The following is a 26,370-nucleotide window of genomic DNA, read 5'->3' as shown; positions in this document are numbered from 1 at the left end:
AAGTGCCTGTCCACACTGTTTGTGCTCTTGAGCCAAGCTCTGCGGAGGGCGTAACTCTGTCTGCCTTTCCATTCAAACATGTGTGGTGCTACTCAGAGCACTACGCAGTTTAAATGAAAGAATCCCTCTTCTCTTCCTCCCCTCCCCTCTCTCTTTCCTCCCTCAATCCTTCCATAGTGCAGAACACTACCTCTTTCTATCCTCCACACCCCCTCTCTCTCTTTCGCTCTCTCTGTCCGTACCATAAACTCTCTCTCCCCTTGCTCTGACCATTCTGTGAGTAGAGTGTGTTTCTAGTTATCAGATGGGCAGTCAGAGGGGTGGTAAGAATGTGTGTCTGGTTGGATGCCTGCTGGTCCTGGGGCAGCTGACAGTGACTCAGAGAGAGATCAGTGGAGTCCACCACAGTGACTGGGGTTGTTCCTTACAACTATAATGTTGTGCTTACCATGTTCGTACTGTGTGGTTGCTTCAACGTCCTTCTTTGACCACACTTACTGCCATTTACACTGGAGAGGGGGGTCAGCTAAATGAGAGATTTACATTACAGACACTTCCTTAAACTCAGAAGCTTCACACCACCTTGACTACGAGGCAGAGAAAGAGAGAAGAGAGAGGGCAACCTCCCTACATAGTGGCGAGATATGTGAAGGGACAGAGTGAAGATACACACCTTAAGCAAACAAGATAGATAGAGGGTGGAGACAGGTGAGGGGTGGGGGAGGTGCTGGGATTTCTATGTTATCGTTTGCCTGAAATTACCAACGCACCTTTCAGCCGATCCACCAATTTCCTACAATCTGTCTTTTTGTCTATGTGTCTGTCCCTCTCTCTCTCTATATATATATATATACGTCTCTCTTTCTCTCCTTAAAATCCCCCAGAGTTAATGAGACAGACATGCAAGGGCGTTGGCTAGAGCCATGTCTGTTTGTGTTTAAACAACTCAGCCCCCTCTTCTCTTCCTTTCTCCCCTCCATATCCGCATCTCTCTCTCTTCCTTCTCTCGCCGCCTCTCTCCCTGTCTCCATCTCTTACCTCTCTCCCTCTCTAATTGCCTCTGTTGCGTTGCTCTCCATCTCTCCTCCCCCTCTCTTTCTCTTCCTTTGTGGTAGAGATGTAGAACCTGTTTGCAGTGGGGTGTGTGGGGTGTGGTGTGGTGTCTGTGTAGTTAAGTCTTTGCTGCGTGTGCAACAACCGTTAATATTCTTTAAACCCTCTATTCAACCTGAACCTTATGTTTAAACATGATTAAACCAGTGCCAACACGACTTTATTTCCCAGACATTTATGGAATGGTGACCCGGATGTAAGATAACATAGATTTGAATTTGATTTTTCAGTCAACAATGAGACATTTATCCATTTAACTTAGTTTGTGTGATTTCAAATGTCAAAAAGTCAAATAATTCAACTAATGTTGACAATATCAGATGTATTATACTGTGAATACAGAGTAAGCAAACATTCCTCTTTCTGCGCATGTCCACTAGCATCCAGCTATCATAATAATAATTCTCTCTCTCTCTCTCTCTCTCTCTCTCTCTCTCTCTCTCTCTCTCTCTCTCTCTCTCTCTCTCTCTCTCTCTCTCTCTCTCTCTCTCTCTCTCTCTCTCTCTCTCATAGTCACCATGTCAAAGGTCCAGCAGGGTATGGCATTGCTCATCTCAGCCTTCCACAAGTACTCTGGCAAGGAGGGCGATAAGACGACCCTGAGCAAGGGAGAACTCAAAGATCTGCTCAACGCTGAGCTTGGAGAGATCATGGGGGTGAGTGGATCCTAGGAACTGTTCAGTTCAATCATGCTTTATTAGCAGCACGACCAAATACAATACTGCTAAAGACAGACACTATTGAAATATTGAATTGCTTGGAACATCACAAACACATGACCCACCTCATCCAATAGAATAACTTAATCTCTCACACCTTTATAAACAAATAACAACTGTATGGATTCTAGTTTGAACTGCTGAAATCAAAGTCTCACCCATTACCTCTCTCTCTCTCTCTGATCATTATAACAGAAAAACACTGACCAGGCAAAGGTTGACAAGATCTTCAAAGATCTGGATGCTAACTCAGATGGCAGTGTGGACTTCCAGGAGTACGTCACACTGGTGGCATGCCTCACCATGTTGTGCAATGAGTTCTTCACCAAGAAGTGAAACAGCTCCCCCTGCCCACTCTCCACAGAACAGCAGCTCTTGCTCCATGAGTGAATTCATGATAAGATGAGCAAGATCCTCAATGCAGGTTCAGAGGGTCAGAGATGCAGGTTTACACACATACACAGAAAAGGGGTTGGGTTGATTATACACACCACACATAGACAGACAGGTGAAGGACACAGACACTGACCTGTACACATACAGACATATAGGCTACAATCTCATGAGATGGAGAGGAAGCTCTTTGTTTTGTTTAAAGTGAAAAACAAAATAAACTATTTTAATATGTTTGTAAGAAAGCTGACTTATCATTTGTGCAGGTGTGTGTGTGATTGTGTTTGTGCATGTGTGATTGTGTTTGTGCATGTGTGATCGTGTTTGTGCATGTGTGATTGTGTTTGTGCATGTGTGATTGTGTTTGTGCATGTGTGATTGTGTTTGTGCATGTGTGATTGTGTTTGTGCATGTGTGATCGTGTTTGTGCATGTGTGATTGTGTTTGTGCATGTGTGATTGTGTTTGTGCATGTGTGATTGTGTTTGTGCATGTGTGATTGTGTTTGTGCATGTGTGTTTGTGTTTGTGCATGTGTGATTGTGTTTGTGCATGTGTGATTGTGTTTGTGCATGTGTGATTGTGTTTGTGCATGTGTGATTGGCTGTGTATGTCCTAAATAGGATATAGCAAGCAACATGAATCAAACATGAACCTTTGTTTTCAGACACCTGGTGAAATAATAAAATTGTTGATTATGTCAACGTAACCCAAAACATTAAATTAAATGAGGGGTTTACGGCATACCCTATATTTGACTACTTAATTACGTCACAATATTGTTATCTACTCCAGAGGCAGTAAGAATACAGGAAGTCAACTGTTACTGTGAAGGTTCAATAGACCCACATATAGAACCATCTCCAAGATGAAGCCTCCTACCCAGCAACATGAAACAACAAAGATAATATCCAAATAATGATACTGTATCGCAGGTCTCCATAGAGAACCATATCCAAGATGAAGCCTCCTACCCAGCAACATGAAACAAAGATAATATCAAAATAATGATACTGTATCGTAGGTCTCCATAGAGAACCATATCCAAGATGAAGCCTCCTACCCAGCAACATGAAACAACAAAGATAATATCCAAAGAATGATACTGTATCGCAGGTCTCCATATAGAACCATATCCAAGATGAAGCCTCCTACCCAGCAACATGAAACAACAAAGATAATATCCAAATAATGATACTGTATCGTAGGTCTCCATAGAGAACCATATCCAAGATGAAGCCTCCTACCCAGCAACATGAAACAACAAAGATAATATCCAAATAATGATACTGTATCGTAGGTCTCCATAGAGAACCATATCCAAGATGAAGCCTCCTACCCAGCAACATGAAACAACAAAGATAATATCCAAAGAATGATACTGTATCGTAGGTCTCCATAGAGAACCATATCCAAGATGAAGCCTCCTACCCAGCAACATGAAACAACAAAGATAATATCCAAATAATGATACTGTATCGTAGGTCTCCATAGAGAACATATTGGACAATACGGTAGATGAAAATTAAGATTAGCCGTAGTCCAGCAATCGCCTAGTTTTAGATTAAATCTGCCGTAGAGTCCACTATGTCCACCACTACTATGGAGAACGTCCATGTCAAATTCAACTGATGAGAATTGAAACTGACTGACACAACTCTGGTGTCATTAAAAATAACATTTAGGCCTACAGTAATCCAGGGTACTTGATATGTGAGTGTGAGACTAGAAGGTGGATGTTGTTGTGCTCCAGCTCAGTGCAGGGAGCCGGAGCAGAGGAGACCGACAGGGCCGAGTGAGGCCAGGAAAGAGTGAGGCTGTTCTGAGCTGAGCTCTTGGCTGTTCTCTCATCCATCAAGGTTTCGGCCAGAACATCTGAGCAGAACCACCAGTGGGTTCTCATTACTGTTTTTGTGTGTGTGTGTGTGTGTGTGTGTGTGTGTGTGTGTGTGTGTGTGTGTGTGTGTGTGTGTGTGTGTGTGTGTGTGTGTGTGTGTGTGTGTGTGTGTGTGTGTGTGTGTGTGTGTGCGTGCGTGCGTGCGTGTGTGTTCATTATACAGAGTATTGTATTTTATATGTCATCTTTGGAGGGAGTTGAACGTCCGTGTTGCCTGGCAACAGCCCCAAAACATCACTGCTCTAGAGGAGACCTGCATGGCGGAATGGGCCAAAATACCAGCAATAGTGTGTGAAAACCTTGTGAAGACTTACAGAAAACGTTTGACCTCTGTCATTGCCAACAAAGGGTATATAACAAAGTATTTGTCTGTCATAGTTGAAGTGTACCTGTGATGAAAATTACAGGCCTCTCTCATCTTTTTAAGTGGGAGAACTTGCACAATTGGTGGCTGACTAAATACTTTTTGCCCCACTGTATACTGTTCACCACGGCACATTGCAGGCAGGTATACACACAAACACACTATAATATATGCCATTTAGCAGCACGGAGCACACACTCACACTCACGCGCACGCGCACGCGCACACACACACACACACACACACACACACACACACACACACACACACACACACACACACACGGTCCTGAGATTGGCACCAGACTGGTTGTAGAGGAGCATTTTCCCACAACACATCCCAAGTGTAGTGGATGTTTAGTAAACCATGTCCATTGACAGCAGTTAACAGTAATGTTACCATGTCGTATTTTTCTACTGACGAAACCAAGACCAGTCTAAGATATCTGACTGTCAGTGTTAGTTGTCTGAGAAGGTTGTACAGGGTAACAGCCTGAACAGAGCAGCAGACCAGACTGGTAGTGTTTACAGCATTCCTGTGGTCAGCTGTGTTCCAGTCATACTCTTTTAGTTCATTGTAGTTCTATGCTGTGGTGGGTGGCAGTTGGATTATTTGCTTTCTGCTTGTTTCCCTTCTGTACAGTTACCATGGCTACCCGACCTGGGTTCTATCTTTGACAGGAAGGATCTATGTTTTCTGTTTGTAACATGTTGTTTTTGTTTTAATGGAACAGAAATGTTGTTGATAGTTTCTGAGTGCCAGGGAAGCTCAGCTGGAATATGTGTTTTCAATGTGTTTAACCCATAAAGTGTTTAACCCATGGATTTCTCCACTTCATGGGTGGTACTGTACTACGGTATTCCACTACTGTTATGTTCCTGGCAGCCCAGAAGGGTCCCACCCTGGAATTCAAATCCTTGCTGTTTCATGTCTAAACATCAACCAGTCTCAAATCACATGAATGTCCTGAATGCGTGTGCGTGTGTGTTTCTGTGTGTCTGCTTGCGTGTGTGTTTCTGTGTGTCTGCTTGCGTGTGTGTGTGTGTGTGTGTGTGTGTGTGTGTGTGTGTGTGTGTGTGTGTGTGTGTGTGTGTGTGTGTGTGTGTGTGTGTGTGTGTGTGTGTGTGTGTGTGTGTGTGTGTGTGTGTGTGTGTGTGTGTGTGTGTGTGTGTGTGTGTGTGTGTGTGTGTGTGTGTGTGTGTCTGCTTGTCTCTCTTTGAAATGTTTCATGGGGCTATGATCTTGGAGAGTGAGTGAGAAAGAGCCCGTGTGTCACGCCCTGACCTTAGAGATCATTATTTATTCTCTATGTTTGGTTAGGTCAGGGTGTGACTCGGGTGGGAGAATCTATGTTTTCTATTTCTTTGTTGTTTTTGTCTAGTGTGGTTCCCAATCAGAGGCAGCTGTCTATCGTTGTCTCTGATTGGGGATCATATCTAAGTTGTGATTTTCCGTTAGGGTTTTGTGGGGAGTTATTTTCTGTTTAGCTGTTTTGTTACCTGACAGAACTGTGCGCTTTCGTTTTTCTACTTTGTTATTATGTTGCGGTGTTCAGTTTATTAAAAATCATGAACGTCTACCACGCTGCACCTTGGTCTCCTGATGAGTACCAGTGTTATAGATACAATAATGGCACCAAGAACTTAGTTGATTTTAATGGCTGTAAGGCAATAGTTAATGTGACTGACTTAGGTTTGGAAGTACAGGAGACGATTCTCAACCTCACAGCACCTATAACTGATGTATGTTGGACTTGTACCAGCAAAGATAGACACTACCAAAAGGGTGGTTAGGAACTTGCGCCCCGGTGTTATTGGTCCAACCAGTTCCAGTTAGTCATCAGAGGCCAGTTATAGAAGGCTAAAGTAGGCACAGGAGGACTTATGAATGTAGAATGATAGGGGTTCATTGTTGTCGGTTTATTCCTAATAATACAGCTCCAGATGGATCAGTGACCAAGGCCCTGGCCGGTTTAACCACATTGGCTAACGAGTTAGCGGAGAACTCTGGGGTGGATACCTCACTAACTGGGTATTTCGACAGTATGTTTGGAAAAATGTTATAATTACCGTGTTATGAGCTGCTTCACTTGTATGAGTGTGTTGGTGTTGTGTGGTTGCTGTGTGATTCCGTGTGTGAAAGGTTTCATTACCAGGACTCTAGAGAGATCGATGACGCAACAAATGATGAGGTACGGACCGATTCTGAGCTCCGACCGGTGGGATGAGAACTACATGCCTCCAGGCCTAGTAGAGCCCATGTTGGATGAGATCTTCAATGTTTAGACAGACTATTTAATAAAGATTGGATATAGGCCTAGAACAGTCGTTGATGAGTATATGATGTAAATACATGTATTGGTTTTGTTTGCTTGTGTGTGACATTTATAATTCCAAAAGAAGGTTGACGAAAAAGTGTGTAATATTTAGTCAAAGGGTGGATTCATAAGGGAATTTATATGTTTAAAGTAATGACTAAAGGATTCCACCCTGAAATCGTATTGTATTAAATGTGTTAGTAAGCATAATTCCATAAAATGTGTAACTAGAACATTGTTGTTGTGTAGTGGTGTGAGAGTTGAGAAATCAAAGGACAACAGGAAAGAGGCCCCTCTTATCTGGGGAGGAAAAGAACGGCGAGAAACTGCCAAGGATGATAGAAAAGTGATAAACCTGTGTGTGTGTGTGTGTGTGTGTGTGTGTGTGTGTGTGTGTGTGTGTGTGTGTGTGTGTGTGTGTGTGTGTGTGTGTGTGTGTGTGTGTGTGTGTGTGTGTGTGTGTGTGTGTGTGTGTGTGTGTGTGTGTGTGTGTGTGTGTGTGTGTGTGTGTGTGTGTGTGTGTGTGTGTGTGTGTGTGTGTGTGTGTGTGTGTGTGTGTGTGTGTGTGTGTGTGTGTGTGTGTGTGTGTGTGTGTGTGTGTGTGTGTGTGTGTGTGTGTGTGTGTGTGTGTGTGTGTGTGTGTGTGTGTGTGTGTGTGTGTGTGTGTGTGTGTGTGTGTGTGTGTGTGTGTGTGTGTGTGTGTGTGTGTGTGTGTGTGTGTGTGTGTGTGTGTGTGTGTGTGTGTGTGTGTGTGTGTGTGTGTGTGTGTGTGTGTGTGTGTGTGTGTGTGTGTGTGTGTGTGTGTGTGTGTGTGTGTGTGTGTGTCACAAACCGGCTCAAAGCCCGTAACAAAAGGGAGACAACGTGGAGATAAGGAGTAACAAAATATATATTTATTAACCTTTTGTAACTAGGGGCAGTATTTTCATTTTTGGATAAAAAACGTTCCCGTTTTAAATGGGATATTTTGTCACGACAAGATGCTCGACTATGCATATATTTGACAGCTGTGGATAGAAAACACTGACGTTTCCAAAACTGCAAAGATATTGTCTGTGAGTGCAACAGAACTGATGTTACAGGTGAAACCCAGATAAACATCCAACCAGGAAGTGCCCATATTTTGAAAGCCCTGCATGCCAATGACTCCTTATATGGCTGTGAATGCGCTACGAATGAGCTTACGCTTTCTAAGTATTCCCCAAGGTGTCTACAGCATCGTGACGTCTTTTTACGCATTTATGTTGAAGAATAGCCATAAGGGACCACATTGAGCAAGTGGTCACATGATGGCTCCCGCAGAAAATCTTGTGTAAAGTACACAAGTAGCCATTTTTCCAATCGCTTCTTATGAGAAACCAATTGTCCCGGTGGATATTTTATCGATTAGATATGCGAAAAACAGCTGGAGGATTGATTCTAAACAACGTTTGCCATGTTTCTGTCGATATTATGGAGCTAATTTGGAAAAAAGTTTGGCGTTGTAAATGACTGCATTTTCCGGTCGATTTCTCAGCCAAACGTGAACAAACAGAGCTATTTCGCCTACAAAAATAATATTTTGGGAAAAAAGGAACATTTGCTATCTAACTGGGAGTCTCCGGAGTGAGAACATCCAAAGTTCTTCAAAGGTAAATTATTTAATTTGATTGCTTTTCTTATTTGTGAAAATGTTGCCTGCTGGTAGCAGAACCTAGCATACCATTATGCCATGATAAACTTACACAAATGCTTGTCTAGCGTTGGCTGTAAAGCATATTTTGAAAATCTGTGATTAACAAAAGGCTAAGCTGTATCTCAATTTCATTTGTGATTTTCATGAATAGGAACATTTTCTAGGGATATTTATGGCCGCTGCGTTATGGTAATTAGTTTGAGGCTATGATTACGCTCCCGCATGCAGGGTGGGTAGTATCAAGAAAAGGAGTAACAAAATATATATTTATCAAATAAGTAACTAAGTATAATATACAATGGTGTGTGTAATCAGTAGTGCAAGTGAGTGTTTTGCATGCATGAATGTGATAATGCAGGGTGTTGAAAGGTGCCAAAGCAAACAACCAAAAAGCCATCAAGAAACACAACAAAATCTAGAAAGGTGTCTGCATGGAGAGAGTCTCTTCCATGAATGTGAAAGAGGTCTATTTATCCTGGGACACACCTGGCCCAGGTGTAGCTGACGACCCTCCCAACTCCGCCCACCGGCATCCTAATAAGGAAACAAGAACAAAGAGAGAATACGGCAGACAGAGTGGGAGGGTCGTCACAGTGTGTGTGTGTGTGTGTGTGTGTGTGTGTGTGTGTGTGTGTGTGTGTGTGTGTGTGTGTGTGTGTGTGTGTGTGTGTGTGTGTGTGTGTGTGTGTGTGTGTGTGTGTGTGTGTGTGTGTGTGTGTGTGTGTGTGTGCGTAGAGGGGGTTATAAAGACTGTTCAAGTTCTGGTTGAACGTTCTCTGAATAAAGCTTACGAACCTTTGTCTAATTATTATTAAACCCAGGGTCTTACAAACCTCAGGGATTGGTCAAAGCTTAAAAAATTGTTTAGTTATCATCATTGGGATTGAACATTCTCATGACAACGGGTCAATTAGGATGGCAGTAGCATTGTTGATGAAATGCAGTCATCACAGCAGAACTAGGAAGCAGTCTTGGGAAAAGAAGGTGGCAAAGTAGGGAGTTGCAAACATAGGATCTATGCTCCAAAATCAAATCAAATCAAATCAAATGTATTTATATAGCCCTTCGTACATCTGCTGATATCTCAAAGTGCTGTACAGAAACCCAGCCTAAAACCCCAAACAGCAAGCAATGCAGGTGTAGAAGCACGGTGGCTAGGAAAAACTCCCTAGAAAGGCCAAAACCTAGGAAGAAACCTAGAGAGGAACCAGGCTATGTGGGGTGGCCAGTCCTCTTCTGGCTGTGCCGGGTGGAGATTATAACAGAACATGGCCAAGATGTTCAAATGTTCATAAATGACCAGCATGGTCGAATAATAACAAGGCAGAACAGTTGAAACTGGAGCAGCAGCACAGTCAGGTGGACCGGGGACAGCAAGGAGTCATCATGTCAGGTAGTCCTGGGGCACGGTCCTAGGGCTCAGGTCCTAGTTGAAACTGGAGCAGCAGCATGGCCAGGTGGACTGGGGACAGCAAGGAGTCATCATGTCAGGTAGTCCTGGGGCATGGTCCTAGGGCTCAGGTCAGTTGAAACTGGAGCAGCAGCATGGCCAGGTGGACTGGGGACAGCAAGGAGTCATCATGTCAGGTAGTCCTGGGGCATGGTCCTAGGGCTCAGGTCCTCCGAGAGAGAGCAAGAAAGAAGGAGAGAATTAGAGAACGCACACTTAGATTCACACAGGACACCGAAAAGGACAGGAGAAGTACTCCAGATATAACAAACTGACCCTAGCCCCCCGACACAAACTACTGCAGCATAAATACTGGAGGCTGCTCCAGTATTGTCTTATGGAGTTTTTCTTTGCTTTCCCCATGAGAAGGACTGTCACCAGGATAGTATACATTTCACAAATTGTGGTTGTCCTCCCCACTCTTGGCTTTCTCTTCTCCTGTAGCTACAAGGCATAGCGATTGGTCTCTACTGTGTCTCTGTTAAGAGAATTATGTTCTCAATGTTCATAAACTGAACTTCAATTAAACTACTCGGTCTGTTACCAAGAATTTGTAAGGTTCTTGTTGAAATGAAACAGACAGAGGCCAGTCTACAATAGTCAGCAATGTTGATTCACGAGAGCTCTGCCCATCCTTACATGTACATTTGTTAATATACCTCTCATTTCGTCATAACTGTCCCTCCTCTTATAAGACAATGACAATATAGTTTACAAGTCTTCATACATTGCTTATCACATCCTGCAACAGGTGGCACAATCTCCTGAAAGCCCAACAGTTTCTCCCCTCTTTGTGTGGGGAGACTTCCTTCCCTGTTATCAGTTTCACAGAGGTCACAAGTTGTCTGCCACAGTTCCTCTTCTCTTATGGACAAACATTCTTCATCATTATACAGAGACAGGGTACAATTCTGTTAGTTATAGTTCTACGTTAAATTTATACATAATTTAGTCATTATTCATCAAATTCATAACAGTCTCCCACCAGCTCCTCTGTCAGAAACAACATTAAGCACTCTGCCTCAGATGGAAGTGGCAAGGGGCGTTGCACTCCAGACTGGGTCTCATCAAAGCAAACAGCAGGGCCAGGAGGGGTGAAATGACTGGCAGCCTTCCAGCTACCACAGAACTCCTGTACTTCATCCACTGTCAGTCTGCCTCCATCACCACCAGCATCTTCAAAGGGAACTGGAACTTTGTCAGTGGACAAGGGGTCCTCAGGTTCAGGGTTCTCAATGGCTGGGGGGCAGCTCCTCACTGTCACTGTCAGAATCTCATTCCTGACTTTCATACTCAGACTCATTGTCAGAATTGTAAAAAATATCCAGAATTTCTGCATTTGTGAGTTGTCTCCTTTAGAAAGACATTGCTAATGCTACAGCTTATCTCACTAACTACATACATAAACAACACTGAACGGTTCAGAGAGGGAGTGAGAGGTTATGTGATTGACTGCCGGCACATGCCATTTGTATCAATAAATCACTATCAGAAAATGTTTTGTGTGGTAATTATTGATATATATTTACTGTTTTATTCACGTTTTCAAGTAACGGTGATAAACCATGCATTCCGATTCTTGCATAGATTATAATGGGCACATATTATGTGTGTAAAACACTTTTATGATGAGCTAAGCTAATTCCAGCTATGTGTGTGGAGCCATGTTTGTTGACATACAATGCATTCTGGGTTTCACATAATCGTCTGTCGGACCAAATATGCTATAACAAAATGAGGTGAGTAAGGGTTCACTAATTTCAGGAAGTGCATACTATACACAGACCAAACTCATCATGTCTTCTCTTATTATCTTTGGTTTCTGTGAGGGAAAAGAGCCTCCTCGGGTTGCTTTCGATTTCTAGAAAGTGTTTAACGCAATTATTTAGATCAATGGTGAGCTCACCCGTGAAGTGATTAACTACAAATAGTAATTGCTATTAGCTAATTCATATTGTAGTTTATGTCAGCCGAGAGATGTAAAAATATGACCTCGTGTTGTTGAGTCAATCTTTCCTCAGTTAGCGCTAAGACAAATGTAGCCTACATTTTTCCGGTTTGGATGATTGTGTTATGCTATAGATACTTCTGTGAATATCTGAACATTGTATCCAAAAATAAACTGCTCACATTCTGGACATAACTTTGTAAGGACTGTGTTTGTGTAAATAGTTTCTGAAAAAAGTGTGGCCAGCTCAAATGCTGATTGCTGCGTCATTCGAAACTGTCCATTCTAAATGAGTATTCTAATCACCCAGGTGTGATCGTAGGCTTCAGGGACAACTGTAGAATGATCACACCCGTGTGATGGTACATGTGAAAGGGCTAGAGCTGAGATGGGTTCCATGAAGTGGTGATAGTTGTGAATCAAATCAAACTTTATTTGTCACATGCGCCGAATACAACAAGTGTAGACTTTACCGTAAAATGCTTACTTACAAGCCCTTAATCTACCCATCGTGTCCGATTTCAAAAAGGCTTTACAGCGAAAGCACAACATATGATTATGTTAGGTCAGAGCCAAATCACAAAAACACACACAGCCATTTTTCCAGCCAAAGTGAGGAGTCACAAAAAGCAGAAATATAGATCAAATTCATCACTAACCTTGGATGATCTTCCTCAGATGACACTCATAGGACATCATGTTACACAATACATGTATGTTTTGTTCGATAAAGTGCATATTTATATCCAAAAATCTCAGTTTACATTGGTGTTTTACGTTCAGTAAACATCCGGTGATATTGCAGAAATACTCATAATAAACATTGATAAAAGATACAAGTGTTATTCAGAGAATTAAAGATAGACTTCTCCTTAATGCAACCACTGTGTCAGATTTCAAAAAAACTTTACAGAAAAAGCAAACCATGCAATAATCTGACTACGGCGCTCAGACGACAAAACAAGCCAAAGAGATATCCGCCATGTTGGAGTCAACAGAAGTCAGAAATAGCATTATAAATATTCACTTACCTTTGATGATCTTCATCAGAATGCACTCCCAGGAATCCCAGTTCCACGATAAATGTTTGATTTGTTCGATAAAGTTAATAATTTATGTCCAAATTTCTCCTTGTTTTTAGCGCGTTCAGCCCAGTAATCCAACTTCATGACGCGCGATCACTAGGTGCAGACGAAAAGTCCAAAAGTTCTGTACGGACTGTAGAAACATGTCAAACGATGTATAGAATCAATCTTTAGGATGTTTTTAACATAAATCTTTAATAATGTTCCAACCGGAGAATTCCTTTGTTTTCAGAAATGCAATGGAACGCTAGCTATCTCTCACGTGAACGAGCGTCGCGAGCTTGTGGCACTCTGCCAGACCACTGACTCAAAGAGCCCTTATGAGCCCCTCCTTTACAGTGGAAGCATCAAACAAGGTTCTAAAGACTGTTGACATCTAGTGGAAGCCTTAGGAAGTGCAATTCTACCCCATAGACACTGTGTTTTATGATAGGCCAAGCATTGAAAAACTACAAACCTCAGATTTCCCACTTCCTGGTTGGATTTTTCTCAGGTTTTAACCTGCCATATGAGTTATGTTATACTCATAGACATCATTCAAACAGTTTTAGAAACTTCAGAGTGTTTTCTATCCAAATCTACTAATACTATGCACATATTACCAACTGGGACTGAGTAGCAGGCAGTTCACTCTGGGCACGCTATTCATCCAAAAGTGAAAATGCTGCCCCCTATCCCAAACAGGTTAACCAACAGTGCAGTTCAAGAAGAATAAATCATTTACCAAGTAGACAAAAAAAAGTAATAATAAAAAGTAACACAATAAGAATAACATAACAAGGTTATATACAGGGGGCACCGGTACTAAGTCAGTGTGCGGGGCTACAGGCTAATTGAGGTAATCTGTACATGTAGGTGGGGGCGAAGTTACTAGGCATAGGTAACAAACTAACAGAGAGTAGCAGCAGTGTACAAAAGGGAGGGGGGGTCAATGTAAATTGTTCGAATTGTTCAGCAGTCTTATGGCTTGGGGGTAGAAGCTGTTGAGGAGCCTTTTGGTCCTAGACTTGGCGCTCCGGTACCGCTTGCCGTGCGGTAGCAGAGAAAACAGTCTATAACTAAGGTGACTGGAGTCTCTGACAATGTTATGGGCTTTCCTCTGACACCGCCTATTATATAGGTCCTGAATGGCAGGAAGCTCGGCCCCAGTGATATACTGGGCCATTCGCACTACCCTCTGTAGCGTCTTATGGTCAGATGCCGAGCAGTTGCCATACCAGGCGGTGATGCAACCCGTCAGGATGCTCTCGATGGTGCAGCACTAGAAACTTTTGAGGATTTGGGGACCCATGCCAAATCTTTTCAGTCTCCTGAGGGGGAAAAGGTTTTGTCATGCCCACTTCACAACTTTCTTGATATTTTTGGACCATGATAGTTCGTTGGTTATGTGGACACCAATGAACTTATAACCCGCTCCACTACAGCCACATCGATGTTAATAGGGGCCTGTTCGGCCCGCCTTTTCCTGTAGTCCACGATCAGCTCCTTTGTCTTGCTCACATTGAGGGAGAGGTTGTTGTCCTGGCACCACACTGCCAGTTCTCTGACCTCCTCCCTATAGACCATCTCATCATTGTTGGGGATCAGACCTACCACTGTTGTGTCGTCAGCAAACTTAATGATGGTGTTGGAGTCGCAATTGGCCATGCAGTTGTGGGTGAACAGGGAATAAAGGAGGGGACTAAGTACACACCCCTCAGGGGCCCCAGTGTTAAGGATCAGCGTAGCAGACGTGTTGTTGCCTAATCTTACCACCTGGGGAGGCCAGTCAGGAAGTCCAGGATCCAGTTGCAGAGGGAGGTGGTTAGTCCCAGAGTCCTTACCTTAGTGATGAGCTTTGTGGGCACTATAGTGTTGAACGCTGAGCTGTAGTCAATGAACAGCATTCTCACATAGGTGTTCCATTTGTCCAGGTGAGAAAGGGCAGTATGGAATGCAATTGAGATTGCATCATCTGTGGATCTGTTGGGGCTGTATGCGATTTGGAGTGGGTCTAGGGTGTCCGGGAGGATGCTGTTAATGTGAGCCATGACCAGCCTTTCAAAGTACTTCATGGCTACTGACGTGAATAATCATAATAAACATTGATAAAAGATACAAGTGTTATTCACAGAATTAAAGATAGACTTCTCCTTAATCCAACCGCTGTGTCAGATTTCAAAAACACTTTACGGAAAAAGCATAATCTGAGAACGGCGCTCAGAACCCAAAACAGCCAGAGGAATATCCGCCATTTTGGAATCAACAAAGTTAGAAACAACACCATAAATATTCACTTACCTTTGATGATCTTCATCAGAAGGCACTCCCAGGAATCCCAGTTCGACAATAAATGACTGATTTGTGCCATAAAGTTCCATCATTTATGTCCAAATAGCCACTTGTTGTTAGCGTGTTCAGCCCAGGACTCCATCTTCATGAGGCGCAGGCACTTCATCCAGACAAAAACTTGAACGTTACGTTACAGTCCTTTAGAAACGATGTATGCAATCAATCTTTAGGATGTTTTTAACATAAAACATCAATAATGTTCCAACTGGAGAATTCCTTTGTCTTCAGAAAAGCACTGGAACGAGAGGTAGCGCGCGTCATGAGAACAAGGCTCTCTGCCAGACCACTGACTCAAAGAGCTTTTATGAGCCCCTCCTTTATAGTAGAATCCTCAAACCAGTTTCTAAAGACAGTTGACATCAAGTGGAAGCCGTAAGAAGTGCAACTTTATCCGTATCTCAATGTGTATTCGGTAGGCCAAGCTTTGAAAAACTACAAACCTGATTTCTCTCAGGTTTTCATCTGCCATATGAGTTCTGTTATACTCACAGATATCATTCAAACAGTTTTAGACACTTCATAGTGTTTTCTATCCAATACTAATAATAATATGCATATATTAGCATCTGGGACAGAGTAGGAGTCGGTTCACAATTGGCACGCTATTCATCCAAAAGTGAAAATGCTGCCCCCTATCCCAAAAAGGTTAAGGTACTCAGACGAGCAATACCTCTAGACTTCTTTAAAATTAGACATCGTGCACTAGCTGTTATTGCCAAAAAGACACACACGCCCACCCCTCATCTTACCAGAGGTAGCGTCTCTGTTCTGACGGTGCATGGAAAATCCCGCTAGCTCTAGATTGTCCATTGTCTCTGTTTCCCCTCATGCCTTTGTCAGAGATTGTTTGTATTTCAGTGTTGTATATATATTTTTGTATTGGTGCGCATCGGGTCCTCGTACCCATTTTTGTTATTTGTTACATTCAGTGTTTGGAGTATGTTTTGTTCATTGTTATTAAATAACTCCATTACACTCAGTTTGAATCTCCTGCACCTGACTTCACGCAAAATGTTTGGATCTGGGCCTGTCCCAGTGAAAGCAAGATATCCTTCTCGTCAGACTCGTTAAAGGAAAAGGTTTCTTCCAGTCCGTGGTGAGTAATCGCTTTTCTGATGTCCAGAAGTTATTTTCGGACATAAGAGACGGTAGCAGCAACATTGTGTACCCAATAAGTAAAAAAAATAAGTTACACAAAACACACAAAAAATAACAAAATAGCACAATTGGTTGGGAGAATGTAAAAGGTCCACCATGTTCTTTGAACGAGTCTTTGTCGTGCTTGTTGCCGTAATCAGGCAACACCACACACCCCTCAGAGAAACATGTGATATTAGTCTGACTGCTATTTCACACATGCAGACACGCATACACTCACTCACTCACTCACTCACTCACTCACTCACTCACTCACTCACTCACACACACATAAGACTGATTGTAGAGAACTAGAGTGATTGTAGAGAACTAGAGTGGTACTAAATGACCAGCACTATCTTGTCTTGTTGCCTCTCTACTGTAAAGTCTTGTGTGTGGTGTGTTTCCCATGAGATAAGGGATAAATAAGCAGTGCTTGACTTGGGCAGGAGGTCACCGTAGCTGAGTACCAGCACCTCAAGTTCTTTTCTGCTTGAGCTCTTGTTCCTCTTATAGAATATTATCTCAAAATTATTGTGGAGCTCCTGCACCTAAATATAAACAGTACCGCCAACCAAAATGATTACCGGAACCAATTTCAGTCCATGTCAAGCACCGTAAATAAGTCACACCACCGTGTGTGATGTCTCTGCTCACAGGATGTTGTGTGTGTGATGTCTCTGCTCACAGGATGTTGTGTGTGTGATGTCTCTGCTCACAGGATGTTGTGTGTGTGATGTCTCTGCTCACAGGATGTTGTGTGTGATGTCTCTGTTCACAGGATGTTGTGTGTGATGTCTCTGCTCACAGGATGTTGTGTGTGTGATGTCTCTGCTCACAGGATGTTGTGTGTGTGATGTCTCTGCTCACAGGATGTTGTGTGTGTGATGTCTCTGCTCACAGGATGTTGTGTGTGTGATGTCTCTGCTCACAGGATGTTGTGTGTGTGATGCCTCTGCTCACAGGATGTTGTGTGTGTGATGCCTCTGCTCACAGGATGTTGTGTGTGTGATGCCTCTGTTCACAGGATGTTGTGTGTGTGATGTCTCTGCTCACAGGATGTTGTGTGTGTGATGTCTCTGCTCACAGGATGTTGTGTGTGTGATGTCTCTGCTCACAGGATGTTGTGTGTGTGATGTCTCTGCTCACAGGATGTTGTGTGTGTGATGTCTCTGCTCACAGGATGTTGTGTGTGTGATGTCTCTGCTCACAGGATGTTGTGTGTGTGATGTCTCTGCTCACAGGATGTTGTGTGTGTGATGTCTCTGCTCACAGGATGTTGTGTGTGTGATGTCTCTGCTCACAGGATGTTGTGTGTGTGATGTCTCTGCTCACAGGATGTTGTGTGTGTGATGTCTCTGCTCACAGGATGTTGTGTGTGTGATGTCTCTGCTCACAGGATGTTGTGTGTGTGATGTCTCTGCTCACAGGATGTTGTGTGTGTGATGTCTCTGTTCACAGGATGTTGTGTGTGTGATGTCTCTGCTCACAGGATGTTGTGTGTGTGATGCCTCTGCTCACAGGATGTTGTGTGTGTGATGTCTCTGCTCACAGGATGTTGTGTGTGTGATGTCTCTGCTCACAGGATGTTGTGTGTGTGATGTCTCTGCTCACAGGATGTTGTGTGTGTGATGTCTCTGCTCACAGGATGTTGTGTGTGTGATGTCTCTGCTCACAGGATGTTGTGTGTGTGATGTCTCTGCTCACAGGATGTTGTGTGTGTGATGTCTCTGCTCACAGGATGTTGTGTGTGTGATGCCTCTGCTCACAGGATGTTGTGTGTGTGATGTCTCTGCTCACAGGATGTTGTGTGTGATGTCTCTGCTCACAGGATGTTGTGTGTGTGATGTCTCTGCTCACAGGATGTTGTGTGTGTGATGCCTCTGCTCACAGGATGTTGTGTGTGTGATGTCTCTGCTCACAGGATGTTGTGTGTGTGATGCCTCTGCTCACAGGATGTTGTGTGTGTGATGCCTCTGCTCACAGGATGTTGTGTGTGTGATGCCTCTGCTCACAGGATGTTGTGTGTGTGATGCCTCTGCTCACAGGATGTTGTGTGTGTGATGCCTCTGCTCACAGGATGTTGTGTGTGTGATGCCTCTGCTCACAGGATGTTGTGTGTGTGATGCCTCTGCTCACAGGATGTTGTGTGTGTGATGCCTCTGCTCACAGGATGTTGTGTGTGTGATGCCTCTGCTCACAGGATGTTGTGTGTGTGATGCCTCTGCTCACAGGATGTTGTGTGTGTGATGCCTCTGCTCACAGGATGTTGTGTGTGTGATGCCTCTGCTCACAGGATGTTGTGTGTGTGATGTCTCTGCTCACAGGATGTTGTGTGTGTGATGCCTCTGCTCACAGGATGTTGTGTGTGTGATGCCTCTGCTCACAGGATGTTGTGTGTGTGATGCCTCTGCTCACAGGATGTTGTGTGTGTGATGCCTCTGCTCACAGGATGTTGTGTGTGTGATGCCTCTGCTCACAGGATGTTGTGTGTGTGATGTCTCTGCTCACAGGATGTTGTGTGTGTGATGCCTCTGCTCACAGGATGTTGTGTGTGTGATGCCTCTGCTCACAGGATGTTGTGTGTGTGATGCCTCTGCTCACAGGATGTTGTGTGTGATGCCTCTGTTCACAGGATGTTGTGTGTGTGATGCCTCTGCTCACAGGATGTTGTGTGTGTGATGCCTCTGCTCACAGGATGTTGTGTGTGATGCCTCTGTTCACAGGATGTTGTGTGTGTGATGCCTCTGCTCACAGGATGTTGTGTGTGTGATGCCTCTGCTCACAGGATGTTGTGTGTGTGATGCCTCTGCTCACAGGATGTTGTGTGTGTGATGCCTCTGCTCACAGGATGTTGTGTGTGTGATGCCTCTGCTCACAGGATGTTGTGTGTGTGTGATGCCTCTGCTCACAGGATGTTGTGTGTGTGATGCCTCTGCTCACAGGATGTTGTGTGTGTGATGCCTCTGTTCACAGGATGTTGTGTGTGTGATGCCTCTGTTCACAGGATGTTGTGTGTGTGATGCCTCTGTTCACAGGATGTTGTGTGTGTGATGCCTCTGCTCACAGGATGTTGTGTGTGATGCCTCTGTTCACAGGGCATGTCACCTATAGTCACTAGATGACCATGCTAAACAGGACAAACGTGTGAAAATGTATATAGAAAAGCACTATTTGTTAGCAGGTCATCCTCAGATTTGATGTGGCCGGAAGAAATGGCAGCAGTTTTATGGGCGCCCAACCAATTGTATTATTATGTGGTTTTTTTTCACGTTATTTGTAACTTATTTTGTACTGAATGTTTCTGCAACCATATCTAATGGCAAAAAGAGCTTCTGGATATCAGGACAGCGATCACTCACCTCGGATGAGACAAAGAGCTTCTGGATATCAGGACAGCGATCACTCACCTCGGATTAGACAAAGAGCTTCTGGATATCAGGACAGCGATCACTCACCTCAGATTAGATAAAGAGCTTGTGGATATCAGGACAGCGATCACTCACCTCGGATTAGATAAAGAGCTTCTGGATATCAGGACAGCGATCACTCACCTCAGATTAGATAAAGAGCTTGTGGATATCAGGACAGCGATCACTCACCTCGGATTAGACAAAGAGCTTCTGGATATCAGGACAGCGATCACTCACCTCAGATTAGATAAAGAGCTTGTGGATATCAGGACAGCGATCACTCACCTCGGATTAGACAAAGATTTTTTTCGTCAACAAGCAAGACGCACAGGACATTCTCCAAACACCCTACAGGGCAAACATCCCGTTATTTGCAAGAGGAAGAAACGCAGGTACAGGGGACACAGAGCGGGATGCCTCATGAGGACCCGCAGACGGCGAGTGGGAAAGTTGCCGTTACCGTCAATAATAATCGCCAACGTGCAATCATTGGACAGTAAATTAGACGAGGTATGATCACGAATATCCTACCAACGGGACATCAAAAACGGTAATATCCTATGTTTCACGGAATCGTGGCTGAATGACGACATGGATATAAACTGCACCGGCAGGATAGAACAGCACACTCTGGTAAGACTAGGGGGGCAGTCTGTGCATATTTGTAAACAACAGCTGGTGCATGAAATCTGAGGAAGTCTCGAGATTTTGCTTGCCTGAAGTAGAGTATATGGTGATAAACTGTAGGCCACACTACTTGCCTAGAGAGTTTTCAGCTATACTTTTCATGGCTGTTTATTTACCACCACAGACTCAGTCTATAAAAAAGTGGTCAAATGAAGCAGATGCTAAACTACAGGACTGTTTTGCTATCACGGACTGGAACATGTCCCGGGATTCTTCTGATGACATTGAGGAATACATCACATCAGTCACTGGCTTTGTCAATAAGTGCATCAAGGACGTTGTCCCCACAGTGACTGTACGTACATACCCCAACCAGAAGCCATGGATTACAGGCATGATTCGCACTGAGCTAAAGGGCAGAGCTGCCACTTTCAAGGTGCGGGACTCTAACCCGGAAGCTTACAAGAAACCCTGCTATTGCCTGCGACGAACCATCAAACAGGCAAAGCGTCAATACAGGGCTAAGTTTGAATCATAATACACCGGCTCCGACGCTCGTCAGATGTGGCAGGGCTTGCAAACTATTACAGACTACAAAGGGAAGCACAGCCGCGAGCTGCCCAGTGACACGACCCTACCGTACTCTCTTCGAGGCAAGCAACACTGAGGCATGCATGAGAGCATCAGCTGTTCCGGACGACTGCATGATCACGCTCTCCGTAGCTGACGTGAGTAAGACCTTTAAACAGGTCCACATACACAAGGCTGCGGGTCAGATGGATTACCAGGACGTGTGCTCCGGGCATGTGCTGACCAACTGGCAGGTGTCTTCACTGACATTTTCAACATGTCCCTGATTGAGTCTGTAATACCAACATGTTTCAAGCAGACCACCATAGTCCCTGTGCCCAAGAACACAAAGGCAACCTGCCTAAATGACTACAGACTCGTAGCACTCACGTCCGTAGCCATGAAGTGCTTTGAAAGGCTGGTAATGGCTCACATCAACAACATTATCCCAGAAACCCTAGACCCACTCCAATTTGCATACCACCCAAACAGATCCACAGATGATGCAATCTCTATTGCACTCCACACTGCCCATTCCCACCTGGACAAAAGGAACACTTATGTGAGAATGCTATTCCTTGACTACAGATCAGCGTTCAACACCATAGTACCCTCAAAGCTCATGACTAAGTTAAGGATCCTGTGGCTAAACACCTCCCTCTGCAAATGGAACCTGGACTTCCTGACGGGCCGCCCAAAGGTGGTGAGGGTAGGTAGCAACACATCTGCCACGCTAATGCTCAACACTGGATCCCCCCAAGGGTGCGTGCTCAGTCCCCTCCTGTACTCCCTGTTCACCCACGGCTGCATGGCCTGGTACGACTCCAAATTACACAACAGTAACCTGATGACGAGACAGCCTATAGGGAGGAGGTCAGAGACCTGGCCGGGTGGTGCCATAATAACAACCTATCCCTCAACAAATCAAGACTAAGGAGATGATTGTGGACTACAGGAAAAGGAGGACCGAGTACACCCCCATTCTCATCGACGGGGCTGTAGTGGAGCAGGTTCAGAGTTTCAAGTTCCTTGGTGTCCACTGCACCAACAAACTAGAGTGGTCCAAACACACCAAGACAATCGTGAAGAGGGCACGACAAAGCCTATTCCCCCTCAGGAAACTAAAAAGATTTGGCATGGGTGCTGAGATCCTCAAAAGGTTCTACAGCTGCAACATCGAGAGCATCCTGACTGGTTGCATCACTGCCTGGTACGGCAATTGCTCAGCCTCCGACCGCAAGGCACTACAGAGGGTAGTACGTACGGCCCAGTACATCACTGGGGCAAAGCTGCCTGCCATCCAGGACCTCTACACCAGGCGGTGTCAGAGGAAGGCCCTAAGAATTGTCAAAGACCCCAGCCACCCCAGTCATAGACTGTTCTCTCTACTACCGCATGGCAAGCGGTACCGGAGTGCCAAGTCTAGGACAAAAAGGCTTCTCAACAGTTTTTACCCCCAAGCCATAAGACTCCTGAACAGGTAATCAAATGGCTACCTGGACTATTTGCATTATGTGCCCCCCCAACCCCTCTTTTAGGCTGCTGCTACTCTCTGTTTATCATATATGCATAGTCACTTTAACTATACATTCATGTACATACTACCTCAATTGGCCCGACCAACCATTGCTCCCGCACATTGGCTAACCGGGCTATCTGCATTGTGTCCCGCCACCCGCCACCCACCACCTGCCAACCCCTCTTTACGCTACTGCTACTCTCTGTTCATCATATATGCATAGTCACTTTAACCATATCTACATGCACATACTACCTCACTCAACCTGACTAACCGGTGTCTGTATGTAGCCTCGCCACTTTAATAGCCTCACTACTGTTTAAAGCCTCACTACTGTTTTTCACTGTCTTTTTACTGTTGTTTTTATTTCTTTACTTACCTATTGTTCACCTAATACCTTTTTTGCACTATTGGTTAGAGCCTGTAAGTAAGCATTTCACTGTAAGGAATACCTGTGGTATTCGGCGCACGTGACAAATAAACTTTAATTTGATTTATATATTCAATCAAAACCTCAATAAAAATAAATAAAAAGTTTGATTGTCTACTTTAGAATAGTCATGTTCACAATTTCCCTGAGGGGTGTATGGAGCCAGTCAGCCAATAAGGTAGCCCTACAGGTTAGTTTGGCCAGTTTGGAGAACGCTGCAGTTTTACCACATTCTTCTTCACTGAAAAGTTGTTAAATGAATAACTCCAGTCAGAATAAGAGGTATTTACGCTCATTCAAAGACATTAGACATATGCAGGGATTTCTCCTCTCTGTATGTTTTCTGTTGTTGTTTTCTATAGGGGAAGTCCAGGAAGAACCAGAGCAAAATGGTGGATTGGTTACAATGGTGATACATTCATGTGAAGTAATTATTAACTTTAGATAATATATATGCCTATTATAATTAGTTCAGTAACTAGTTCACATGAAGAAGAGAACAGAACATTGCAGTTTCCATTTCCATCAGATAAAGAGGGACAAGGAGAGGAAAGGGGAGAGTGGGGTGTGGTAATCAATGTTTAAAACCAACAGCCCATCCCTCTCTTCCTCACTCCCTCTCTCTCTCTTTCTCTGACTGTCCACCTCCTCGCACAACTTCGGTGAGTGAAAACTAAACTTAGTAAAACATGTACCTGAGTGCCTCGCTGATAAAAACCTTCAGTTTGTTTTAGCTGTGTTTATTTATGATGTGTTAGATGTGCCAAATTATACTTTCTCATCTGGTGGTTTACAACATTTATTTCTAATTGTGTGTAGTTTAATGTTGTATAGTGATTAATACATGACTGCAAAAGTATGAATGACTTCAGGGTGTGCTTTGCAACAGTTAGTAAGTGCCTGTCCACACTGTTTGTGCTCTTGAGCCAAGCTCTGCGGAGGGCGTAACTCTGTCTGCCTTTCCATTCAAACATGTGTGGTGCTACTCAGAGCACTACGCAGTTTAAATGAAAGAATCCCTCTTCTCTTCCTCCCCCTCCCCTCTCTCTCTTCCTCCCTCAATCCTTCCATAGTGCAGAACACTACCTCTTTCTATCCTCCACACCCCCTCTCTCTCTTTCGCTCTCTCTGTCCGTACCATAAACTCTCTCTCCCCTTGCTCTGACCATTCTGTGAGTAGAGTGTGTTTCTAGTTATCAGATGGGCAGTCAGAGGGGTGGTAAGAATGTGTGTCTGGTTGGATGCCTGCTGGTCCTGGGGCAGCTGACAGTGACTCAGAGAGAGATCAGTGGAGTCCACCACAGTGACTGGGGTTGTTCCTTACAACTATAATGTTGTGCTTACCATGTTCGTACTGTGTGGTTGCTTCAACGTCCTTCTTTGACCGCACTTACTGCCATTTACACTGGAGAGGGGGGTCAGCTAAATGAGAGATTTACATTACAGACACTTCCTTAAACTCAGAAGCTTCACACCACCTTGACTACGAGGCAGAGAAAGAGAGAAGAGAGAGGGCAACCTCCCTACATAGTGGCGAGATATGTGAAGGGACAGAGTGAAGATACACACCTTAAGCAAACAAGATAGATAGAGGGTGGAGACAGGTGAGGGGTGGGGGAGGTGCTGGGATTTCTATGTTATCGTTTGCCTGAAATTACCAACGCACCTTTCAGCCGATCCACCAATTTCCTACAATCTGTCTTTTTGTCTATGTGTCTGTCCCTCTCTCTCTCTCTCTATATATATATATATATATATATACTTCTCTCTTTCTCTCCTTAAAATCCCCCAGAGTTAATGAGACAGACATGCAAGGGCGTTGGCTAGAGCCATGTCTGTTTGTGTTTAAACAACTCAGCCCCCTCTTCTCTTCCTTTCTCCCCTCCATATCCGCATCTCTCTCTCTTCCTTCTCTCGCCGCCTCTCTCCCTGTCTCCATCTCTTACCTCTCTCCCTCTCTAATTGCCTCTGTTGCGTTGCTCTCCATGTCTCCTCCCCTCTCTTTCTCTTCCTTTGTGGTAGAGATGTAGAACCTGTTTGCAGTGGGGTGTGTGGGGTGTGGTGTGGTGTCTGTGTAGTTAAGTCTTTGCTGCGTGTGCAACAACCGTTAATATTCTTTAAACCCTCTATTCAACCGGAACCTTATGTTTAAACATGATTACACCAGTGCCAACACGACTTTATTTCCCAGACTTATGGAACGTATGGAATGGTAACCCGGATGTAAGATAAAAATTGCTTTGAATTGATAATACTGGAAATTAATAACCTAAATGTGTACCTCCATTCTCTCTCTGTCTCTCTCTGTGTGTGTGTGTGTGTGTGTGTGTGTGTGTGTGTGTGTGTGTGTGTGTGTGTGTGCGTGTGCGTGTGTGTGTGTTGTAGTCACCATGTCACAGGTCCAGAAGGGTATGGCATTGCTCATCTCAGCCTTCCACAAGTACTCTGGCAAGGAGGGCGACAAGACGACCCTGAGCAAGGGAGAACTCAAAGATCTGCTCAACGCTGAGCTTGGAGAGATCATGGGGGTGAGTGGATCCTAGGAACAGTTCAGTTCAATCATGCTTTATTAGCAGCACGACCAAATACAATAATGCTAAAGACAGACACTATTGAAATATTGAATTGCTTGGAACATCACAAACACATGACCCACCTCATCCAATAGAATAACTTCTCTCACACCTTTATAAACACATAACAACTGTATGGATTCTAGTTTGAACTGCTGCAATCAAAGTCTCACCTATTACCTCTCTCTCTCTCGGATCATTATAACAGAAAAACACTGACCAGGCAAAGGTTGACAAGATTTTCAAAGATCTGGATGCTAACTCAGATGGCAGTGTGGATTTCCAGGAGTACGTCACACTGGTGGCCTGCCTCACCATGATGTGCAATGAGTTCTTCACCAAGAAGTGAAACAGCTCCCCCTGCCCACTCTCCACAGAACAGCAGCTCTTGCTCCATGAGTGAATTCATGATAAGATTAGCAAGATTCTCAATGCAGGTTCAGAGGGTCAGAGATGCAGGTTTACACACATACACAAAAAAGGGTTGGGTTGATTATACACACCACACATAGACAGGTGAAGGACACAGACACTACAATCTCATGAGATGAAGAGGAAGCTCTTTTTACTTATCTAGGCAAGTCAGTTAAGAACAAATTCTTATTTTCAATGACAGGGTAGGAAGAGTGGGTTAACTGCCTGTTCAGGGGCAGAACAACAGATTTGTACCTTGTCAGCTCAGGGATTTGAACTTGCAACCTTTCGGTTACTAGTCCAACTCTGTAACCACTAGGCTACCTTGCCGCCTTCGGTTTGTTTAAAGTGAAAAACGAAATAAACTATTTTAATATGTTTGGAAGAAAGCTGACTT

General features: G+C 44.1%; 5 protein-coding genes across 11 annotated transcripts in view; all 5 read left to right on the top strand.

Moving 5' to 3' along the window:
* The window catches only part of LOC127928124 (ictacalcin-like), a 2,849-nt gene extending 379 nt beyond the window's left edge, over positions 1-2,470 (top strand). Inside the window, exons 2-3 of the mRNA XM_052515135.1 lie at positions 1,627-1,769; positions 2,028-2,470. Of these exons, the coding sequence (XP_052371095.1) occupies positions 1,632-1,769; positions 2,028-2,168 (279 nt within the window). The 5' untranslated portion in view covers positions 1,627-1,631 and the 3' untranslated portion in view covers positions 2,169-2,470. The remainder of the gene's footprint in view (positions 1-1,626; positions 1,770-2,027) is intronic.
* The window catches only part of LOC127928121 (ictacalcin-like), a 63,327-nt gene that overhangs the window by 376 nt on the left and 36,581 nt on the right, over positions 1-26,370 (top strand). For 2 of the 5 annotated variants that reach the window (XR_008130484.1, XR_008130483.1), the window contains exons 1-3: positions 23,505-23,648; positions 25,372-25,514; positions 25,768-26,042. Coding sequence is in view for 2 of the 5 variants with exons in the window: in XM_052515127.1 (XP_052371087.1) it covers positions 25,377-25,514; positions 25,768-25,908 (279 nt within the window). In the remaining 3 variants the exon portion in view is untranslated. Of the gene's footprint in view, positions 1-23,504; positions 23,649-25,371; positions 25,515-25,767; positions 26,363-26,370 lie in introns of those variants that run through there. The other 3 variants (XR_008130482.1, XM_052515126.1, XM_052515127.1) reach the window with 3 other exon arrangements.
* LOC127928123 (ictacalcin-like) overlaps positions 1-26,370 on the top strand; it is a 62,884-nt gene that overhangs the window by 365 nt on the left and 36,149 nt on the right. Inside the window, exon 1 of one of the 2 annotated variants that reach the window (XM_052515133.1) lies at positions 23,516-23,648. The exons of the other annotated variant lie outside the window; for it this stretch is intronic. The gene's annotated coding sequence lies outside the window, so the exon portion shown is untranslated. Of the gene's footprint in view, positions 1-23,515; positions 23,649-26,370 lie in introns of those variants that run through there. 2 annotated transcript variants of the gene reach the window in all.
* The window catches only part of LOC127928122 (ictacalcin-like), a 43,350-nt gene that overhangs the window by 375 nt on the left and 16,605 nt on the right, over positions 1-26,370 (top strand). The window contains exon 1 of one of the 2 annotated variants that reach the window (XM_052515129.1): positions 23,506-23,648. The exons of the other annotated variant lie outside the window; for it this stretch is intronic. The gene's annotated coding sequence lies outside the window, so the exon portion shown is untranslated. Of the gene's footprint in view, positions 1-23,505; positions 23,649-26,370 lie in introns of those variants that run through there. 2 annotated transcript variants of the gene reach the window in all.
* On the top strand, positions 21,682-23,437 carry LOC127928120 (uncharacterized). Its single transcript, XM_052515125.1, has 2 exons — positions 21,682-22,517; positions 23,349-23,437. Exons 1-2 carry the CDS (start codon positions 21,976-21,978, stop codon positions 23,410-23,412), a joined length of 606 nt encoding a protein of 201 aa, XP_052371085.1. The 5' UTR covers positions 21,682-21,975; the 3' UTR covers positions 23,413-23,437.

The sequence above is a fragment of the Oncorhynchus keta genome, unplaced genomic scaffold, assembly GCF_023373465.1.
Source record: "Oncorhynchus keta strain PuntledgeMale-10-30-2019 unplaced genomic scaffold, Oket_V2 Un_scaffold_2149_pilon_pilon, whole genome shotgun sequence".
Taxonomy (NCBI): domain Eukaryota; kingdom Metazoa; phylum Chordata; class Actinopteri; order Salmoniformes; family Salmonidae; genus Oncorhynchus; species Oncorhynchus keta.
This window is presented reverse-complemented; position numbering and strand designations above follow the sequence as displayed.